Raw genomic sequence first — 19,837 nt, forward strand, 5'->3', positions numbered from 1 at the left:
GCTACATCCTTGATATGGTATATCTATTGCTTTAGTAGCTGAGTTATCTTTATGTACAATTGAAGTAGTTTTCATATTCCCTTTTTTCTGTTTCTTAATATCACAGATCAAGGTGTCAACATTTACAGGAAACCGCCCATCTACAAACAACACGGTAAATGACCTTTCCCTTTTTATTTCAAAGTTGAAGTGTCAACTGAATTAAAAAGTGTGCAGTTAGTGGAAAGCATTCAGTTTTTACTTTGCAAGCATAAAAATTTAGTAGTCCAAGCTTGAAGCAGCTGTAATTGCATGTCCTGGAAAGTGATTATATTTTAAAGCCTGTTGCTTCATTTGGATTATATGGTTTAATCTTGCCATGTGGATATTAATGGCAAAATTGCTGAGATTTTGCTGTTTGCATTATGATACTTTCCAGCATTTCTCTTCTTTAAGCTTTTATTTTAAGAGTACAGGTACTGGTCATGTTAAAATAGATTAACAACAGACTGATTTCTGACAGGGACTTCACGAAATATCCTTACTTTAAACAGATACAGTACAATAATTTATTTCAGCAGCAAAGATGAAGATGTTATAATCAGACTGGAATTCTGAATGTACCTTTAATGTGGCTTTAAATAAGAATCTTTAATTTGTGAAGATATTATAGGTGACTTATCACTGACAGGGCTAATTTGATTCGCAGCCCTGTGATGTAGCTCAGGTAGTTTGCTGTACTTGTTTTTCCAGGTGTTTGGGTTCTGAGTTGGACAGCAATGTCAGTGCTCTAAGCATTTTGGTGTTGGTGTTGTCATAGTAAGTCTGAAATGACAATGATGGCAGAAGCCCACAGCCTTGCCTGTCTTTAGTCCTACAGGGGAAGGCTGCATTTTAAAGGAGTGTGTTCACTCTTGTAAGGAACATTATAAAGCAATCATCATAAAGGATTGTGTTCACTCTTCCCTCCTGTTGTGAACAGAAAGCTGTGCATAAGAGATGGCTTTTATTTACCTTGGTGAAAGACAGATGACTCCATTATTTGTACACTCTGAATTTTCATCCCTTTGCAGATGTTTTATCCAGTGAAATGTATTTAGAGTTGAGTAGCAAATCAGCAGCACTGCAGGGCTTAGATGAGCAGTTGGCTGAGAGCCATTGAGCTGGAGTGAGCAGGAAAGCCCACAAGTCCACTCTGTAGTCAGGAGTGAGCACTGCAGATTACACTGCTCTGGTGTCACATCAGGGTCTTCCCCTCTTTCTTTTTTAAGTTTCGAACCATATGCTTATTTTGAAAAAAAAGTCTTAACATTGTTTCTGTTTATTTTTATGGTTTTAATGTATCTCCTCACCTCCCATTAACATGCGAATGTTTAACCACTGACATCACCAATTCTAATACGTAAGTACTGTTTGAAGTCATGCTTTTGTAAACTCTGTAACTTTGTAAACTCTGACCAGCTTCCTCCATGCCTGCAGTTACACTTAGAGTTTCCCAATCATCAACTGCTCAGAATTCCCAATGATATCTAACACTGACATTGCTTAACTACCAGGAACGTGTTGGATGAGCAGCACAGTGCATCACTTTGTTAAAAGATGTCTTTCTGTTTAAAAAAAGAAAAAAGAGAAAAGGAAAGAAAATTCTGGAACCCTTGCCACTGATACAATAGCCTCATACAAGCAAAGGTGATTTGAGCTAACATTTTCCAGCTCAGACCTAGTTAAGTTTGGGTTTAATGTACACTGAATCCTGTTAGATTCTTTTTTTTATTTTTTATTGTCAAGAAGAGAAAGCCATAATGCACATCCTCACATGCTTTTACTTGGCTTTGGCTTAAAATGGAATTTAAGTGGAAGCCCCACTACCAAGCTGATTTGTTGGTGAGGTTCATTGCTTTGCAAGTGCCGTGCCCTGCCAAGTTGATCTTAATGGAATTTAGTATTTATTAATAAGTTCATATCTGCTTTTACTACTACTGCATGCTCTAAGCAAGGGCATGCAGCACAAAAAAAAAAAAAAAAATCCCCTAGTTAAACATACTTGTTTCAGGTTTCTTTTCTTCTTTGTTTTGCAGCTTTTCACAGATGAAGTAATTAGCATCAGTAGTGTTAGGATTTGTACTGTTACTCAAATCTATTAGTTTGCTTCCCGTAGAGGGAAAACTTATTAGTATGTAAATCTGAGTTCATCTTCGTAAATAATCAGCTGTCCTTAAGAGATATTGGCAAATACTGTTAGGTTGCATTTTCTCACTCTTGCATAATCATTCTTATACTGTGAAACCGAAGTAAAATCCAAGGCTGATTTGGGGTTATCTTTGGGGTGGGGATGCGGGAGGAGAGGAAGCTTTGATTCCAATCTACTGGCAAGAAAAAGGCATTGCTTTGCTTCAAGCTGCAGTTGGAAAAGCAAAACATGAAAATGTTTGCTTTTGAAAACTAACTTTCTTGTGAAGTATAAAATTTTGCCAAAATAAAGCTGACCTTTGCTCCAGATCATTACATAGCTAAGTTCCCTGATTGCCATCTAGATGCAGCTGCCTTGGCAGCACAGAGCAAGTCCTCCGAGGATATCATCAAGTCCTCCAAGTTCCCAGCAGCTCATGCACCAGCACCCAACGAGATACCAAAGATTGAGACTGACCACTGGCCAGGCCCTCCCTCCCTGGCTGCCATAGGTATGCAAGCACAAACCATTCATCTCTGTGGCTCCAAAGGTACTGCTGAGCAGGGGACACGGACAGTGCAGCTGCAAAAATGTGTAGGAAAGGTGGTGTCCACTCCAGATGCTCACCACAAAGGGTAGTTCTCTTGGTGAGACTATTCAGTGTCTGAAACTGTGGAATTGCACTGAGTAGAAGAGGCTTTGCTAAAGGACTTTATCACACAGATATTAAGCAAATTTTTTGAACTCTAGTGCAGTAGCTTAAAAGGTGTGGTGTGTCGCACAATCCTGACTTCTTTCAGTTATGCTATTTAATCTTTTAGTCCAAAGCTAATAGCAAAAATTCCACAGAAAACATGATTGTTTCCAACCACATGACTAATTTCATGGCAAGAAGCGACGACTGAATTGGAACAATTAACAGACTAAATAATTCCTGATTTTCAGAGTTACTGTTTCTACAGACTTCATATTTTTCTTTTGTGTTATTGCACTACATATTTTCTCTTCTTTAATCCATATGCATCATCAATTTAATTTTTTTCTTTGTATTTTTTCCCTCTGTTGTGTTTTTATTGACCCCTGTAGCATAAAATAAGCAATCTAGCTTGGTTGATTCCTGAAGTCATGTCTGAAGCACTGAGGTGGTGTTTGTTTCAGGTCTCTGTGAGGGAATGTATGGCTTTCATAACAGTGGGATCCTCACAGAAGTTCTGGGAGAGGAGACACAGGGTGGGAGAGCTCAGAGACCAACTGAAGGGGCTGCACATGCAGCAGCAGCTTTTTGAAAATGTCCTTCAGTTGGGATTGCAACCTGACAAACATGTAGAGTCCCTGAGTCACAGGAATAACATCAATGTACTTGAAGCTCTGTCATCTACATACTTGAAATGTCTACATACTTCAAACACTGAGTTTGTCAGCAGAGGGTTGGTAAATAACTATATCAGATAAAGCCCTGTGCAGAAAAAAATAGAACTGCTGTCTAAATGCTTGCAACAATAGCACAACCTGTGTATTCATGGAATTGTCCTGGCATCCGTACTGGATTATTTCTTGAGAATATTCAAGAAAATAAAAACTATTCAATAAAAGCTAAGGAAGTAAAATGTAGAACACCTGTCCCTTAATTTATTTCAGCTTTATCAAATGGATCAAATTAGTTTACTTCATTTTAGACTAAAACCAATGCCTTGTTTATTTCAAATAAGAGTGTTCATTTAGGAGACTAATGTAGTTTCATTATCCCTTTGAAATGTTAATTCAGATTTGCTTCTCTGAGTCTAGATAAAAGAGTAAATGTAAATCAGACTTTAGGTTTTCAGCTGTGAATCCAGCTGCTGGTGTTATTAAACCCTAGGTTTCCAGAACCAGCAACGTGAGCTCCTTTCTATATTAGGGTCAATCATGACTTTTGTATCCAGGACCATTGCTTGGTTTGGAACTTGTGTGTAGTTTAAGTTCTTGTTTAGTTTATAACAAGCCTGATAACTATAGGGCAGGCTACCCAAGTGAGTTTTATTAAGAAGGAATTTTGAAAAAGTCTTTTGACTTTGTGAGGAATACTGCTTTGTTTATTCAGCAAATCAAACTGACCAGTTCTGTGAACTAGCATTGAAATCTTCGAGCTGCAGTTGAACTGATGCACAAAGCTCTCTCTGTGCTGTGGTTTTGTGGAAGCAGGAGCTGACATGAGACGCAGATCAAGTGGAAGGGAGGAAGATGATGAGGAGCTGCAGAGACGCCGGCAGTTGCAGGAGGAGCAGCTCATGAAGGTGGTTATAAGCTTGTCCTCATGCTGTTTCTGAGCACCATCCAAAAAAGTGCCCCTTTGCTTTCTGTAAGCAATTCCTACCACCGTCTTGGTCAGCTTTATTTTATTGATATGTCTTTTTTAATTGCCGTTTGTAGCTCAACTCTGGTCTGGGGCAGTTAATATTGAAGGAAGAGATGGAAAAGGAGAGTCGCGGTAGGTCAGCCCTTTCTGCCAGTCGTTACGATTCTCCAGGTAATTCATGGAGGCAATAAAGCTAATCATGAGCAATGGGAGTAAACACCACGGAGTACACATATCAAGTAGAATACACATATCAAGTAGTGTCCCAGAAGAGAGACAGCTGGGAAAGCTACTTGATAAGTGTTTATGTGGTGATCTGCCCTGAAAGAGTGGCCTGATTCATCACCTGGTTTTGGTGAGGGGAGGAATATCATGGGTTTTTTTAATTAGAAGAAATATGAGGCTGAGGATTTTCAGGAAATTCTGAAGAGAGAGCTGCTTTAATATAGATGAGGAGTGGGGTGAAGTGTTCAGTGACTATGACATCACACACACAATAATAGGCTAGGTTATTAAATGTGTTGTTACAACAACATATTTTGCTTACACTGGTGGTTCCTATCCCTGCTTAGTCTCTTCTCCCAGGGAAAGATATTCAGCATTTTTGACAGTGAGGCTGCATATTCCAAACATGGCCAGTGTTTTGACCTGGGCTGACATTTTAACTGGGTGTATTTTGTTCCAAAGCAAAAGCACAAAAGCTAACTTAGATTAGTGACTTAGATTCTTTGCCTCATTGCACATTTTGATATATGGCTGTGGCCTTCTCAAATCTCCAAAGAGTTTGGGACTTTTATTTTACTCTCTTTATTCACCAGCCATTGTAACATGAAAGCTGTACTTTAAGCCAAGAAGAGACAAGATGAGTCTCTCTGGAGTCATCCACTGGAGCAGTTGCCAAGCAAACTAAGATTTCCTTGTGTTCCCTATTTTATAAGTGTGTTGCCTTGATGGCCTTGGAGAGGATTCCTGTGGCTCTCACCCACTGTCTTTAATTTTTATGGGGCCAGAGTCTACCTGCTCAACTCAGAGCTTATGGGTTTTTTATTAACGTTAGCACAGGTTGAAGAATTTCTTTATTTGAGATGTGTCCATCCCTCTTTGCAGGAATAATCACTGCCATCATCAATTCCCTTTTGGAATCGGGGGTGATGCCAAAGCAGATGCCATGGATGATCCATGAGCACTATTTTCAATCCAGGGGAGACCACCTTGATTTTGAACCTGGAAAAAATCAGTGTCCCTTATTAATGGCCTGCCACCATGGCATGATAAAGCTGTTTGTAACTTACAGAATGTGTGGAAGTCTGTGTTGAGTTTGGGACTGAGTTTCTTAAAGTCAGTGTGTCTCAGCTGTGTGTATGCTTTGCTCTTTTAACTGTGTATTTTGTACTAGGTGATTCCTCATGTGCTGTAGTTTTTTTAGTTTCCATGGGATTTTTCCAGTAAAATATTTTCCCTTCCTCATTCAACAGCACATGCTTCAGCCTCCAAAACCTCTTCTCTCCCTGGGTATGGAAAAAATGGACTTCACAGGGTAAGAAGATGGTGATTTTGAGAAGTGAAAGGTGGCTTTAATTATCCATGTTATTTATTTCCATATCAATTGTATTGGATTTTCAGTATGATAAGTGTTTCTTATAAAACCACCTGAAGTCAGACCAATCCTATTTTCTCCTCTCACAAACTACTTTGTTAAAAAAACAAGAAAGCAAAGGAAGAAATGTTGTAAATTTGAGGGAGAAATAAAAACAATTAAAGCAATTTATTTCTCCCCAAGTACCAACCTGCTTGTAAAGTCTTGAAGTGTGAATTTATGTTCTGTCCCTCTTTTCCTGTTACAGCCGGTCTCTACAGATTTTGGTCAGTACAACAGTTATGGGGATGTGAGTGGTGCTGTTAGAGGTAAGGATGAGGAGCCTTTTACAGTCTATTAGTAATAAATGTAAAAATGCTATGATGTTTGATCATTACTGCTGTTTTATATTAAGGCTCTGGATGTGATTACTTTGTATTTGCTCAGTAATTTTTCATTTTCTCTGGCAAACTCAATTAACTCAAAGCACTTCAAATACCTGTTAAAAATGTTGGGTTTATTTTGCTAAATCTATTATGTGGAACTGATCCTTGTCTATACTTTAGCATTGGGTCAAATGGAAAGCAAATTACGTGTGCATTATCAGGAATATGAACTGAGTTCTGTGAGTTTTGTGTTTTCTTTCTCTGAAAATTACCATCCACTGTGCAGCCTGAAACAATGTGCCACAGTGAAGAAAGGGAGATAATTCCCTCTAATCCCCATTGCTGCTCATGATCTTCATTATGACTTTGAGCTGGATGTGGTACCAGTTAGTGCCAAATAAAAATTGACAATATTATTTATGAAATTTACAAAACTTGGAGAGTTAATGAAAATAACTGCAATACTTGGAGTGTTTGATTCTACAAAGTCCAAAATTAGAAATGTTGCTGGCTTTAGAGAAACAGATGGGATTTTGGAAAAATCAGGTAGACCAGAAAACAGAGAAGGATTCTCTGGTAGATTGTGACTGATTCCTGTCCTTGCACACTCTAAAGCTGATGGGATTTCTCTTTTGCTTTTCAGATTTCCAGGTAGAGTACGGGTTTTCATCAATCAACTGACAGCAGAACCTAAAGCAGCTACTTGTTCAACTCTGAAATTTCTGCTACAGGGAAGGGTTTCTTAAGACAATAGCTTTGATTTTCCTGCATGTTTGAGCATAATCACCAATGTAGATCCTTATCAACAAAAAGCAGGCACAGCCTTGGATTCCTCCTTGTTACCTCCCCAGAGCTGAGTTGAGACAGCTCACACCTGTTCTGTGACTTGCTCTGTAAAATCCACTGTCTGTTCCTGTATGAGTTATCTGTAATAGCCTTCTCTGGACACCTGAGGGTGGATTTATTTCCAGCCTCTCTAGTACTGACCCCAGAGACACATAGAAAGTCTCTTCCGGAGGAAATTTTCTCTCATACCAGGAGCTTTGAACTGCTCAATTTTGCTCAGTTTTACCCTGGAATTTGCTCTCCAGACAAGGTGGCTGATCAGTAGTTTCCTACAGTGCTGCCATCCCAGATGAGCCGGAAAGAAGTGTGCTTGCAAATAGAAACCTTTTTACTTCAATTACTGCCTGCAGGGTTTTTTTTCAGAATGGTTTGAGTCTGCCTGGCTCCTCAGCACAACCACAATATGAAATGGCAATTTAAGAAATTGTTTAATTACTTGGATAATTTTGTTAATGGTATATCAAAATCATGATGATTGGAAAGAGAATGAGATGATGGGAGGGGAGCAGAGCTGTCCATGTATTGTGCTCCAAATGTTATTTCCTTAGATGTAGTCCCTGTGTCAAAACAGCACATTTTACCCTATCCCTGTTTGTGTTCAAAGTAAAAATTGCCTATTGCAGAGACAAAAAAAAAAAAAAAAAAAAAAATCCCTCAGCTGATACAGTAAATTACAAGAGGAGGGAAAGCCCAGAGATGTAAGAGTGCTTTCTGTGCTGTTGGGTGGGATCTGAATTAATGCTAGGGAAGAACTAGAGAAGAACTTCACCTTGTCACTGGGGTGGGAGAGGGACCACCACTCTCTTGGGGTGCCCAGGTCCCCTGGAAAGTGGTGCTGGTCAGCTTGGGGGGGCTGTCACCAGCCTGAGCAGGGACAGGAGCTGTGGAGGCTGAGGGGACTGAAGGATCCCTCTGCCTGCCTCAGAGGAGTGGTGAACAGTAGCCATGGCAATGATTGAAATAATAAGACCAAGAATTAAGACTTGAAGGAAGTCTCAGGGCAAGTTCACCTTTGTCTTCACCACTGCTTGAGTGCCTTTACCCTCTGTGTGTGTAACCTTTGTGTCTGATGTGTGCCTGTATCCGATGCAGTCCCTCCCGGATGGTCATGTCCCTGGAATGAGAATGGACAGAGGAGTATCTATGCCTAACATGTTGGAGCCAAAGGCAAGTGCAGATGTTATTCACTTTTCCTTCAAGACATTGAAGGTTTTACTGTGAAATGCAGATAAAATATGGGAAATGTCTCAGTTCCCTTGTTTTCTTTTACCTCACCTCAGTCCCTGCTCCTGATGTGCCAAACCTCTCCCTTTGTTCTGGACTGTGTTCTGCAGGTGTTAGTGCTCAGGCAGGCTGAGGGCAGCCCAGGTGTGATCCCTGGGTTAGGGACAAAGTGACAGATGTGGAAGGTGCTCCATAGCTGGTTCTCTGCCAGGCTTTCACCAGCCAAAGCACCAGGCCAAACTCACTGGGAAGGTCTCAGATCTGTCCAGTTTGGAAAGTGCTGCAGAATACTGTGGCTCACAACACACTGTTGAGGCTATCTTAATTCCAAAGATTATGGGAAATCTTTGACTGGAAGTAATGTGTCTGTCTGGATCTGTTCCTCTGCTCTCAGCACTGTTAACCTGAGACCTGTCCATAGTGTTGAATTCCCTATATGAGAAACTCTTCAGGAGATCTATTGGAAAAAGAGACCAAGTCTGCTAATTATAATTTAAGATACAAATTTAAATGCTTTTACAGCTATGTCTAGAGATGCCAGAGTAAAAAATGAATATAACATATAGAGGGAATTCAACCAGGCTGTGTTTTAAATCTTACAACTTTATTGCTGGTGAACCTTCCATGAAATCATGATTTTGCCAATGTTGCAAGAATCAGAATCTCTGCAGTTAAGTGAGGAGCTCACTTTGCAAACCAGATTGCTTCTTGTGCTTCCAAGACACCTCCAGGCAAACTGTACAAGGCAATAACCCTGGCTTTATAAGCTGAGACCCCAGTGCACTGTGCAGTTACAAATGGTTTTATATATTATATAACTAAGACTATGGGGACTCCGAAGATGCTACTTTTTATTCCAAATAATTTCTCTTTCAGTGCAATAGTAATTCGTACAATCACCACTGCTGTTGATGTACCCATTGATTAGGGATGCTATTCTGGGTGACAAATTCTGTCAGTATTATTAATGACAACATTTAATGGTTATTTATTAATGGTTATTTTAGTTATAAAATATATGGGAAATTTCCTAAGATGATAGATCACTTTCTGTTGCTATTTATAAAGGTGATGCCAGACCCTCAGGATGTGTGAATTGGCACTGTTTTTATTCATGTCAATTGTCCAACACTAACCTACGCCTGCTAAAATAAAATAAGCCGATTCAGAGTCAGCATGAAACACATGAAAAGTAAAGATTAACAATCCTAATAATGAGCAGATATTACCAAATGGTTCACCAGAAAGGACAGAATTTGTGCATCTTGCTAGCCCAGATTGAGACATGCCTTTTTGTGAATATTTAAATATAAAATGTACTTACAACCATAGATCTTGACTTAAATTCTGCCTGTTTAAATATGAAAAGTTACATTTTAGTTTCCTATAATGCTGTTTATAGTAGCCTTTTCCGGTACCAAACATAAAAAATGTAATTCCAAGTATAGACTTAATTGTACAATTGTGACAATGTCAGAATCTCATAAGAAACATATCTCACGATTGGTATGTAAGCACACGTTATTTAAATAATTATTACTCTACAATAAAATCAGTCGTGTGTTCATTGATGCCTGAATGTTATTTGTTATGTTTTTGAAAAGTTCATTGGGATAATTGTTAACAATGGAATGAACTTAATTGCTGAGTACTGCACAAAATTTGATTAAGTCAAACTTCTTCAGATGTTGAAATAATGTAATTAATAGCATTTAATAATAGCTCAGCTCTCTCCAGGATATTTTTGGTGGTCTCACTCATGTTCCCAGTGGGCAACTAAGATAAGACCCATAAATGACAGTAAAGGCTAAGCCAGTTGCTACTGAAGTTTCCAGAAAAACTTCATTGACTTGAGTAGGGGTTGGATGAAGGGTCTGGGACATGTTCCTACAGACACAGGCAGTAGGAAGGGCTCTTAGAGATGCTCTGGCAGACAGAACATGAGCTCTCCTAAGTCATTCCAGGCATGGAAGTGTCTATCCAAGGGAAAAAAATAAATAGAACACAGTTTTATTTGTCAGGGATGATTCCAGAAACTGATTTTAATATTTTCTGAAATCCTTTCCAAGCAGCACTGCTTCTGTTAGTTGTTTGAATTCTTTAACTATCAAAAAAGGCAAGGAAAACCATGTGATAAATTCTACTGAATGCAGTGGCCTCCACTAATTAATATTTTGCTTATTCAGAGATGCTGCTGTTTTTATGTAATTCCATTATTTTAAGGCCCACTCACTGTCAGTCCTTAGGGCTGTCCACACTCTGGCAACCATTAGTTAGACCAATGAATGACAAATGCAATTACTTCAATAGATTTATACATTGATGGATGAGGAAATACATTGTCTGGAAAGGACTCGGCCTGACCAAAGCCAGCTGATGTGTTCTATACAGCATATAAATTGTGGTTTTACAGTGTGAGGTAGTTCAATGCTAAACAAGTTCTGGATCTGTTCAGATCAGCTTGTTTTCCACACAACTTTAGGAAAAAAAAAGAATAAGAAAAAAAAACCACTAAACTGATATTTGCTTTGAAAAATAAAACACATACTTGTGTGTTTATGAAAATGACACACATTTTGTTCTGTCTGCTTTAGACTATAAATATAAATATCTCTTTTCCCCCCTTTTTATACGTTGTTAACAGATTTTTCCATATGAAATACTCATGGTGACCAACAGAGGGCGAAATAAAATACTAAAAGATGTAGACAGAACCAGGCTGGAGGTAAGAGAAGCAAGTTCCTAAATGCTCTTTCCTGCTAAAGTTGTTTGTTGTTTGTGAAAGCTGAAACACTGAAATGTGAGTCCTGAGAAATGTGGGAAGATCTCTCAGCACTAATCAGGGAAAGGGAAAGAGGAATCAGACATTGGGAGGAAGCAGCTGCATCTCCTCAAACAATCTCTCACATCTTTGTCTCCCTGCTCATAGACTGAGCTTCTCACAATCCCCTTCTGTTTTCAGGCCTTTCATTATATACTTGTGGATTTGCTAAAAGCCCAAAATTGCACAAGTTTCATAAGATCCGGACTGGAATGGAGCAATACTTTGTTCTTGGACCATCTCTTAGCTAAGAGTCAGTGTCAGCTATCCTTGAGGACCAAAAGTCTAACTTTCTTTAACTCATCATGAGTCCTGTGACTTAGTTAGAAGACTGGCTGATATCCAAAAATACGAAGATCTAAATCTCTGCCAACAAGCAAATATAGTTTACAACTTTGTGATTAGGAAGACTTAAGCAGCCCAGTGGAATGCTGGGGATGCTTAAGTCGTTTGTAGTCAGTTAATCTTCTGTGGAGATGAATGGAAGGAGCCACAAAAATGTGGTTAGTTTGGGTAACAATTTGGGTTTATGCCCATTTTTAGTATTAGATACGTGGTCACTAATCAGAATTCAGTGCTGTGTTACATTAGTGCCATGGGGAGATACTTTCCCCATCCAGTGCACTGTAAAGCGGCTGAATAAGAAGTAACTTGTGCACAGGACAGCACCAAAAAGTGTTTCATTAGCAGCAGAGAGGTGTGCTGGCACAGTTAGCCTGGCCAGACATCTTCCTTCTCAGAACTTGGAGCACGTCAAGCTGCAGCCCCTCTGCAGGGCACTCCTAAAATCCCAGTGGCTGTTCGGATTTCCAAAAGCAGAGGTGACTTGCTAAAGCCTGGGACAGGGGCATGCAGGAGCTGGTCCTGTTCTCTGGTCTGTCACTGCTTGTTGGATGGCTTCAGACTAATCATTTCTCTGTCTCTTGCTTATTCAGCAAATGAAATATTCCCTGAGTGGTTCCTTGGGCACAAAGTCCATGAGGACTTGGATATGTGTGTATTGCCAAAGCATTAATTTTTCTAGCAATGGCTCTTACACAGCAACATAAAATCCCTAAGACACTCCAACCTCCTGTTGTGTCTCTTTGGTTTTGACTGACCATTGCCTTTTCTCCTTTTTTTTTTCCCCTCCTGTTTTTTATTTTTTTAAAGCGTCACTTAGCACCTGAAGTTTTTCAAGAAATATTTGGCATGACGATACAGGAGTTTGACAAGTTACCTCTCTGGAGACGCAACGACATGAAGAAAAAAGCAAAACTCTTTTAATCTCCCTTTAAACACACCAACCGCAAATGATGCATAGAATATTGTATCACACAGTCCAAACTGTTTGGAAGCAACTACTTACCCACCAGAAAGGGAAAATCAACATAGTGGCACCTCTGCAGTTGAACAAGATCAACAATTGCCCTCCTGGAATGCAGGGAGAAAATATCTGTGCTCAGAAACAGCAATGATAGTTTTCAGAGGTGTCAATCTGTTACCTGATGCTGTACAAGATAGAAAACTGTTCTGTTCTTCTCCCTCAATGATATTCCCTTTACTTCTCTCCACAATATGATGGACTTTATTGCTAGAGCCAGGAAGTGCCCTTAGGACACCTTGTAGACTAAAGTAGTTGTAACCACTCCAAGAACTGGAAGAGAATATATACATATATAAATATATATATATATATGTGTATGAGTGTTTGCCTGTGTGCACACATGTATTTATATCTCTCCATCTATCTCTGTGTGTGTGTATGTGTGTATATATGGGTGTATATATGCAGAGGGACATAGGTAGGTCTGTAGTGAAGGAGAAGCCCCTTGTAACTTATCCACATGGTCACAGCAAGTCTTTCACCCAACAGTTTCTCACTTGGCACTCTTCTGACACGGTGTCTTCTTCGTGTAACACAGCCTGTGGTGGTGGGCACTCTGCTCACCTGCAGGACACACCACTTGGATTTCTGGAAAATGGACTCCTTGTAAATATTTGCTAGGATATAAGAGTGAATTGCTGTCTGTGTGTGTTGTCAGTCTTCGCTCTTCCACACTTTCTGCTTGAATTAATAAGGCTGGAGCTTAACCAGTCCTTGGAATAATTTAAGATCACTTAAGTAATGGGAATAATGGAGAAGAGTCAGTTTTCTTGTAATGTACTCCAGGAGGTTGGGTGCTAGGTGTGGGAGTGGCAGAGTGAAAAAATGCTATTTTAAGTGTGCCCTGGTTTGCACCCAGAGATTTCAGGACAAACTCCCTGGTAGTAAATACTAGTACAGCTCATCAGGCTGCAGTGGAGTTGTGGGATTTTACAACAGCAGGGAGAATGGTTCTCTGCAAGCTAACATGCAAATTCATCCCTCTTAGGGAGGAAATGTTTATGAATTAAAAGGTACCATCAAGGTGCCAAGCTCTGCCAGTAGAGGCTTTTTGATTAAACTGCAGTAGCTGTTGTCAGTATGGCACAGTGCATGGGGCCAAGCACTCATTTTGGTTAATGTAGGTTTTCACTTGTGCTTGGAAAAGAGGGCACAGATTTTTTTTTTTTTCCCTCTCTTGAAGCATCAAAGCTCCAGCCTTGGTTATTTTTATTTCCCTTTGTGCCTGACTTGGTTTTTGAAGACAGAGTAATCATGCAAGACAGTTTCTGAGCTGCATTGAGCTCTTTATTGCTTTCAGTCTTCTTCCAATATGCTGCAGCTTGAAAAACTGCCTGTATATACCTTAACTGCTTCTGGGCAAGTCCTATGCAGAGGAGGACATGAGCACCAAAGTAATGGAATGGATGCAGTGTGGCTGCTTTTTCTCTTCCTTGGTGCTTAACTGCCAATGCATAACTGCACTAATGAGCCTGTCTCCTGATAGGAGAGGGTCATTTAGGTTCTGTGTCTGTCAAAGAATATCAAGGTTTCCTTTTTAATGCAGAAACTTCAGGCACTGGAGACATCAGAACCTTTGTATTTTCTGTTCTATGAGACATTGGTGTTAAAATCTGGAAGTCAGGAAGAGGAAACAGTCCCATGTAGTTCTGAGATTCAGTATCACTGTGTTGAGTTCTCTGTATCACCAAATGACATTTCACCATGAACTGTGCAGGACAGCCCAAACCCTGCCTCTTCTTTGCTGGTTTAGGAGGTCCTGTTGTGACAGATCACTGTGGTTCCTGTGATAAAATCTGATGTGAAGATTCAGTAGGGGAGAGACAGAGACCAGGGCTCAGCACCTGCTCCATGTCCCTAAGGGAATGTGGGTCTGTGGGACAGGCTGGAGAACGTGCCACCAAGGGTCTGGCACCATCCCCACTGAACAGAAGTCCCTGGGGACACTGACACACACACTTGTGAGTGAGCTCTCTGGGTGGCACTGAGGTTGCAGCAGGGATCAGGGTAACATATATCACCTCTTTTTTCAGAACATAGATCTGAAAGGTTTTTAGAGGAGCTCTGAGAAGTAAATGGGAGTGTCAGGGGCTCAAAATGCATTTTTGAGTGACTGCTGAAAGCAAATACATACAGTGAAAGAACAGCAGTGTTTTATGTTCACAGACATTATGAATGCTGGGGTCTCAGAAATTCAGTGTTTGGTCACCTGCAAAGTGTGGCTTAACTTTGAGACAAACATTTGAGTTTTAATGCATTTAAATTATTAAAATTCTCCACATTTTGTCATCCCACATCCTAGAGACACTCAAACAATTAAGGATTACAGGTCTGTTAGTTCAAGTCACTTTGACCATACCCTTTTGAGACCTGAGGAGTTGCTCTCTCAAGGATGTGAGCTGCCAGTCTGCATTTTTCTGTCTCCATCTCTAGGTTACTACTGAACTTCTCACAGCACATATGAACACACTACCCAGTCATTTCAGAAATGACTAAGCCAGGTTGTTTTCTTACCTCTCCCTCCTATGCAAAAAAAAAAAAAAAAAAGAAAAAAAAAAAAAGGAAAAAAAAAAGAAAAAAAAAAAATTCAGCCTCTTAGCCTGTATGGGTGGTAATTTGGATCTGCCTCATCAACTGAGAATTTAAAACTGCAGCTAAAGCTTGGGAAGGAATGAAGAGAAGCCAGCTTAGATGTTGCAGAAATAACTCATCTCTGACTGGATTTTTGGGCCACTGCTGGCTCCCATCTCATTGGTGTGGAGCAGTCAGTCAATTCACAGCCCTCTGCACTAGACTTACTACTGCTTTATTCCTGACTGAGAACATGAAGGGTTTTCTGAGCTTCAGTTTCATGCCTGCAGTTAATTCTCAACCACCTACATGTAGACACACCCAAGAGATCATCTGTCCACAAAACCCACGCTGCAGCCAGCCATGGGGGAGGGAGGATTTCTGCAGTGGGCTCTTAGTGATTGTCACTGCAATATTTTCTGTTCTTTCATCTGGTCTTCCCACCTAATAAAAACAAAATGTAGCCCCAGGGAGAATTTTCTTTGTAAGCAATTAATCATTCTCCTGGTATCCATTGAGTAGCAGTTCTTAGTAATTCCCCTCTTTGATATTCCCTTGGGACATGTCAGGAGTTGGTCTAGATGATTTTTAAAGGTCCCTTCCAACCCAAATCATTCTATGATTCTATGAATATGCCTTAAGTACATGCTTGTGTTCTTCTATCTCCTGCAGAGCATTTGAGCTTCTGATGAAGTCCCATCCCATCAATGCTGTCAACACTGTCATTACCAAGGGGACTAAAAACTGATTGCTTTTGTCTTCTTTTTTCTCCTTTTCTGCTTTAGGAGTGATGTAAGAGCAAGGCCCAGTCAAAGCATTGCAGAATGACCCCATGTGTACACGTGGGGTTAAGTACACATGGGATTATGTACAGATGCAGATCCTTGAGCACAGGTGCACGTGTGGCACACACCCTCCCCATTTGGAGCTCATTAAATGTGGATTGTGGTGTGCTGTGGATGTACTGTGGTGTGCTGTGAAAGGTTGGGCTGGGAGAGCTCAATAGCTTTATGTGGGATGAGACATCTCTGTGGCTCCAGTAGTGCTTTTACTTCTGTCAGGACAGGTGTCATCTCTCCTTACAAAGTCCTCTAGTCCTAAGTCTGTGGGCCAGACACTGAAGTGCTTGCTGCCCTTTTCCTGTTGCAGTTGGGAAGTCCTTTCTCAGCCACGTGGTTCAGATGTCCTGCTGTTCAAGAGAGCTCAGCAGCAACCTCTGTTGTACAAGTTAGCTACACTGAAGTTAGACACGGTTTGAAGTGAATCCCTTTCCACAGTCCCTGCGTCTCCTGGCAGGGTAATATCAATGGACAGAGAAGGGTTAAGGTCTGGGAAGGAGAAGGGTTGGCATAAGCTTGATTTCCCCAGGGCTTGCCAGGGTGATGCTTGGCAGGATTAGAGGAAAACACTGGCATGAGCCTGTAGTACCTGTTTCAAACTGTGGGGAAGTGAAGTTTGGAGTTCATAGCATGTGGGCACCCACACTGAAATTACTGGTATGAAGCTGTTAGAACAAGCAACAGGAAAAATAGGTCTCAGAATGGTAAAAATATGAACATCCTCTAAACTCTTTGGGGAATGATTTATCTTGGCTTCTCCTGACTTAGGAGGAGAGGTTGGCATATTTGGACCACAGGCTTGTAGGGCAGACAAATGAAAACCACCCTTTCTCTCACTCCATGATTCATTGCTTTCCTCTGGAATGTGTTTATGAAGGAGGATGTCCACATCCTGAATGTTACCTACAGCAGTGAGGAACACCAGTCAGTGATAATGACAATGCAATAAAACACTTGCAGGAAACAAAAATTAAACTCGTCTGTCCAAAATGCCATTCATCTTTCCATGCCAGAGGGATGCTTAGGGCTTGTCTCCACTGCCCCCTTCCCCATTCAGTTCTCCCCAGGTAACAGTCTGCTTTGTGCCCTGTCAAACTTTGTGGCCCTGTCAACACACCCACTAGAGTCCAGCATAGTCTTCAGGATAGAAGCTTAGCAAAGGCTGGTCTAGACAATATGTGGTACATTTTTACCCCATTGCTGCAAAATGAAGAGCTGGAGAGAGCTCCTGAGCACTGTGACAGTAGCACAATGCACCTTTTTCCCTTAGTGTAGAACACTCCTATCACTGTGGGCTGCAGCATTGCTCTGGCTGGTGAGTTTTGCCTTTTGATTTCTCCCACACACCTTTTTTTTTGTGCTTAATAAGATAAGAAACAGCAACAAAAAAATCTATCGCAATGCAAAGACACCGAGTTTTCAGTCAGACAACTCTGCTGGCAGGAGCTGTGTGATGCCCACATTTGGCAGAAGTGTTATTAATTTTAATGTAAGCATCAGTGCAGGAAGTGGGAATGTAATTGGCCATTAATGTTGTTTGCCTGTATGCAAAATAAATTATTTGTTGCCCAAAGGGCTTCTAACAGGAAAATAGATTTCTGCTAATGAGTTGCTCAAAAATGCTCGTCTTTGTGAAGAGGTAATACTTCCATGTGCACTGTGGTCCTTCTTTTGAGGTAAAAAAGAGATGACCGAAGGCAAACAGTGACCTGTTGTGTCAGGATCACCACAGTTAGTCCAAGTGTTGCTCCCAGGACTTGCAGAGCTGAGGCCCACAGGACCTTGCCCCTGGGCATTAGGAAATGCAGGGTTCCAGCAGCAGAAGCAGCTGTGGGAATCCCAGTGGTGCCTTACCAGGCTGAGTCTCTAGCTCCCTTAGGATGTTTGACAGGTCCCACTGGACACTTGCCTGGGCTTTTGTCACTGAACACCTTCAGAATGCACTTCCCTCCCAGATGCAAACCCACTGGCAGCAGTGGAGCCTCTCACTGGCACTGCACCCCTGGAGCCAGGGAAGGCTCTGGCTGCTGTGTGTGCCCAGCCAGGAGCTCGGTGTCACTCCCAGAGCAGCCCTGTCCAAGCAGTGAGGCTTGGTCATTGTGGACAACTCTTCCTGTAAGGGGGCCTTACAGCTGGGACTTTTTTTAAGCTTTGGAAGCTGGAACTAATTTTTTAAAGGTATACTTTCCTTTAAATCAGTAGATTTTGGCAATAGGATTTTTTTATTATTTTATTTTTCTTTTCTCCTCCCTCCACATGTTACAAACCAGCGTTTTGGGGAGGTGTCCCTGTGTTTTCCATTCATCTGTCTCTTTTTCTGAGTCTCTGTAAAAGTGAATCAATGTCTTGTCTGTACAGTAAGTCTGCTTGTATGCATAATGAGAAGTTGAGCTGGGTTGCTGTTCTGTACAATTAGTGTTTCCACTGTCATACTGCAAACAGCACATATTGCACTCCTGTGCCACTGTAATCTGCATCACTGTTGTACTCAAGTCAATGAATAAAGTTTGGAGCTTTATTCTTAATTTCTGGATTCATGTTGCCTCATTTATTTTGGTTTTTCTTTTTCATTTTGCAGAGTTATAAGGAAGTTCTCTTACAAAAATAGGATGTGCTTTCAAGACGAGAGCTCTCAGAGAAATGAGATATAAATGATAATAGCAAGACAGGTGAAAGAAACAGGTTTGAAAATTGTCACAAGGCTTCTTGTAGCTAAGCCACTAGGAATAGATAGATAGAAAATAGAATCACGTAAACCACATGGAAGTGTTAGTTTTGTGGTCAATTGAGGTTTAAAATGACCTGAGATGCCAGCAAGGTGAAACAGACCGTGCTGTTGTGTCAGCTTCAAAGGCCAAATTGTTTCCGTTCTTGATGTTTACAAATTCAGCTAAAATGTTAGTCCCCATCTTGAAAATACTTTACATTTTAAGTTAGGTGTTGGCTTAATCACCTGGAGTTTAAACCTGCCTAGCCTTGTTGTGGGTGTGGAAGGTGGGGGATGACGCCACCCAAGGAAATGGGGTGTTTATCACACCCATAATGTGCTGAACACCTGGGGTCCAGCAGAGCATCGTGGCAGCAGAATTAAGCACACAGCACCTCCAAGGATGCAACCCAGCACAAACCCTGCACAGTCCCTGAGCCTCCAGAAAGCCCCTGCAACACCAGGATCCATGCCCTGCAGATGCCAGGTTCTCCATCTTCTCTCTCACTCCTCAACCCTCTGAGATTCGCCCCCTTGCCCTATCTTGCTGTTCTACACAGGTTCTCTCTCGTGACAAAGGTAAAGCTTCCCCAGGGTTTTACTTCAATGTGCTGTGTTGAGAGTGTTTAATGACTGAGTCTCAGATGAGATGAGGACTCAGGTTCCTGCCTGGAGAGCAGCAGCTGGGGAATTCAATACCATTGTGAAGTTATCCTTTAGCAAGGTTCATACCTGCCCTATTCAGTTCCCAGGCCATGCCTGGATTTTTGCTGTGTTGTGTGTGTGAGAAGAGAAACTTCTCTCTGAACAAACCCAGCAAAACAGCCTGGTGGCAGTTAGAGGTGTCCTTTCTTTGGATTGTATCTCTGGGCATCTCCTGCCAAGCTCCCTGGGCATCTTCACTCCTTTAGGATGTAAGGAGGGTCTGTGCATGAAGTGCCTGCTTAAGAAATCACAAGGGCAGTCTATGATTTAGCTTTGGAACTTCTCTTGAAAGTTTCCCAAACACAGAAAAAA

The 19,837-nt window shown here is 41.1% G+C and overlaps 1 protein-coding gene across 3 annotated transcripts in view; it reads left to right on the forward strand.

The window, feature by feature from the left end:
* Positions 1–18,638, forward strand: part of ABLIM1 (actin binding LIM protein 1) — a 144,536-nt gene extending 125,898 nt beyond the window's left edge. For 2 of the 3 annotated variants that reach the window (XM_053983489.1, XM_053983490.1), the window contains 7 exons: positions 107–154; positions 2,520–2,699; positions 4,331–4,422; positions 4,559–4,655; positions 5,960–6,021; positions 6,329–6,389; positions 7,090–10,083. In XM_053983489.1, coding sequence (XP_053839464.1) covers positions 107–154; positions 2,520–2,699; positions 4,331–4,422; positions 4,559–4,655; positions 5,960–6,021; positions 6,329–6,389; positions 7,090–7,127 — 578 coding nt within the window. In that variant the 3' untranslated portion in view covers positions 7,128–10,083. Of the gene's footprint in view, positions 1–106; positions 155–2,513; positions 2,700–4,330; positions 4,423–4,558; positions 4,656–5,959; positions 6,022–6,328; positions 6,390–7,089; positions 10,084–11,160; positions 11,242–12,489 lie in introns of those variants that run through there. The other variant, XM_053983491.1, reaches the window with a different exon arrangement.
* The last annotated feature ends 1,199 nt before the right edge of the window (positions 18,639–19,837 follow it).

The sequence above is a fragment of the Vidua macroura genome, chromosome 8 (genome assembly GCF_024509145.1).
Source record: "Vidua macroura isolate BioBank_ID:100142 chromosome 8, ASM2450914v1, whole genome shotgun sequence".
Classification (NCBI taxonomy): Eukaryota; Metazoa; Chordata; class Aves; order Passeriformes; family Viduidae; genus Vidua; species Vidua macroura.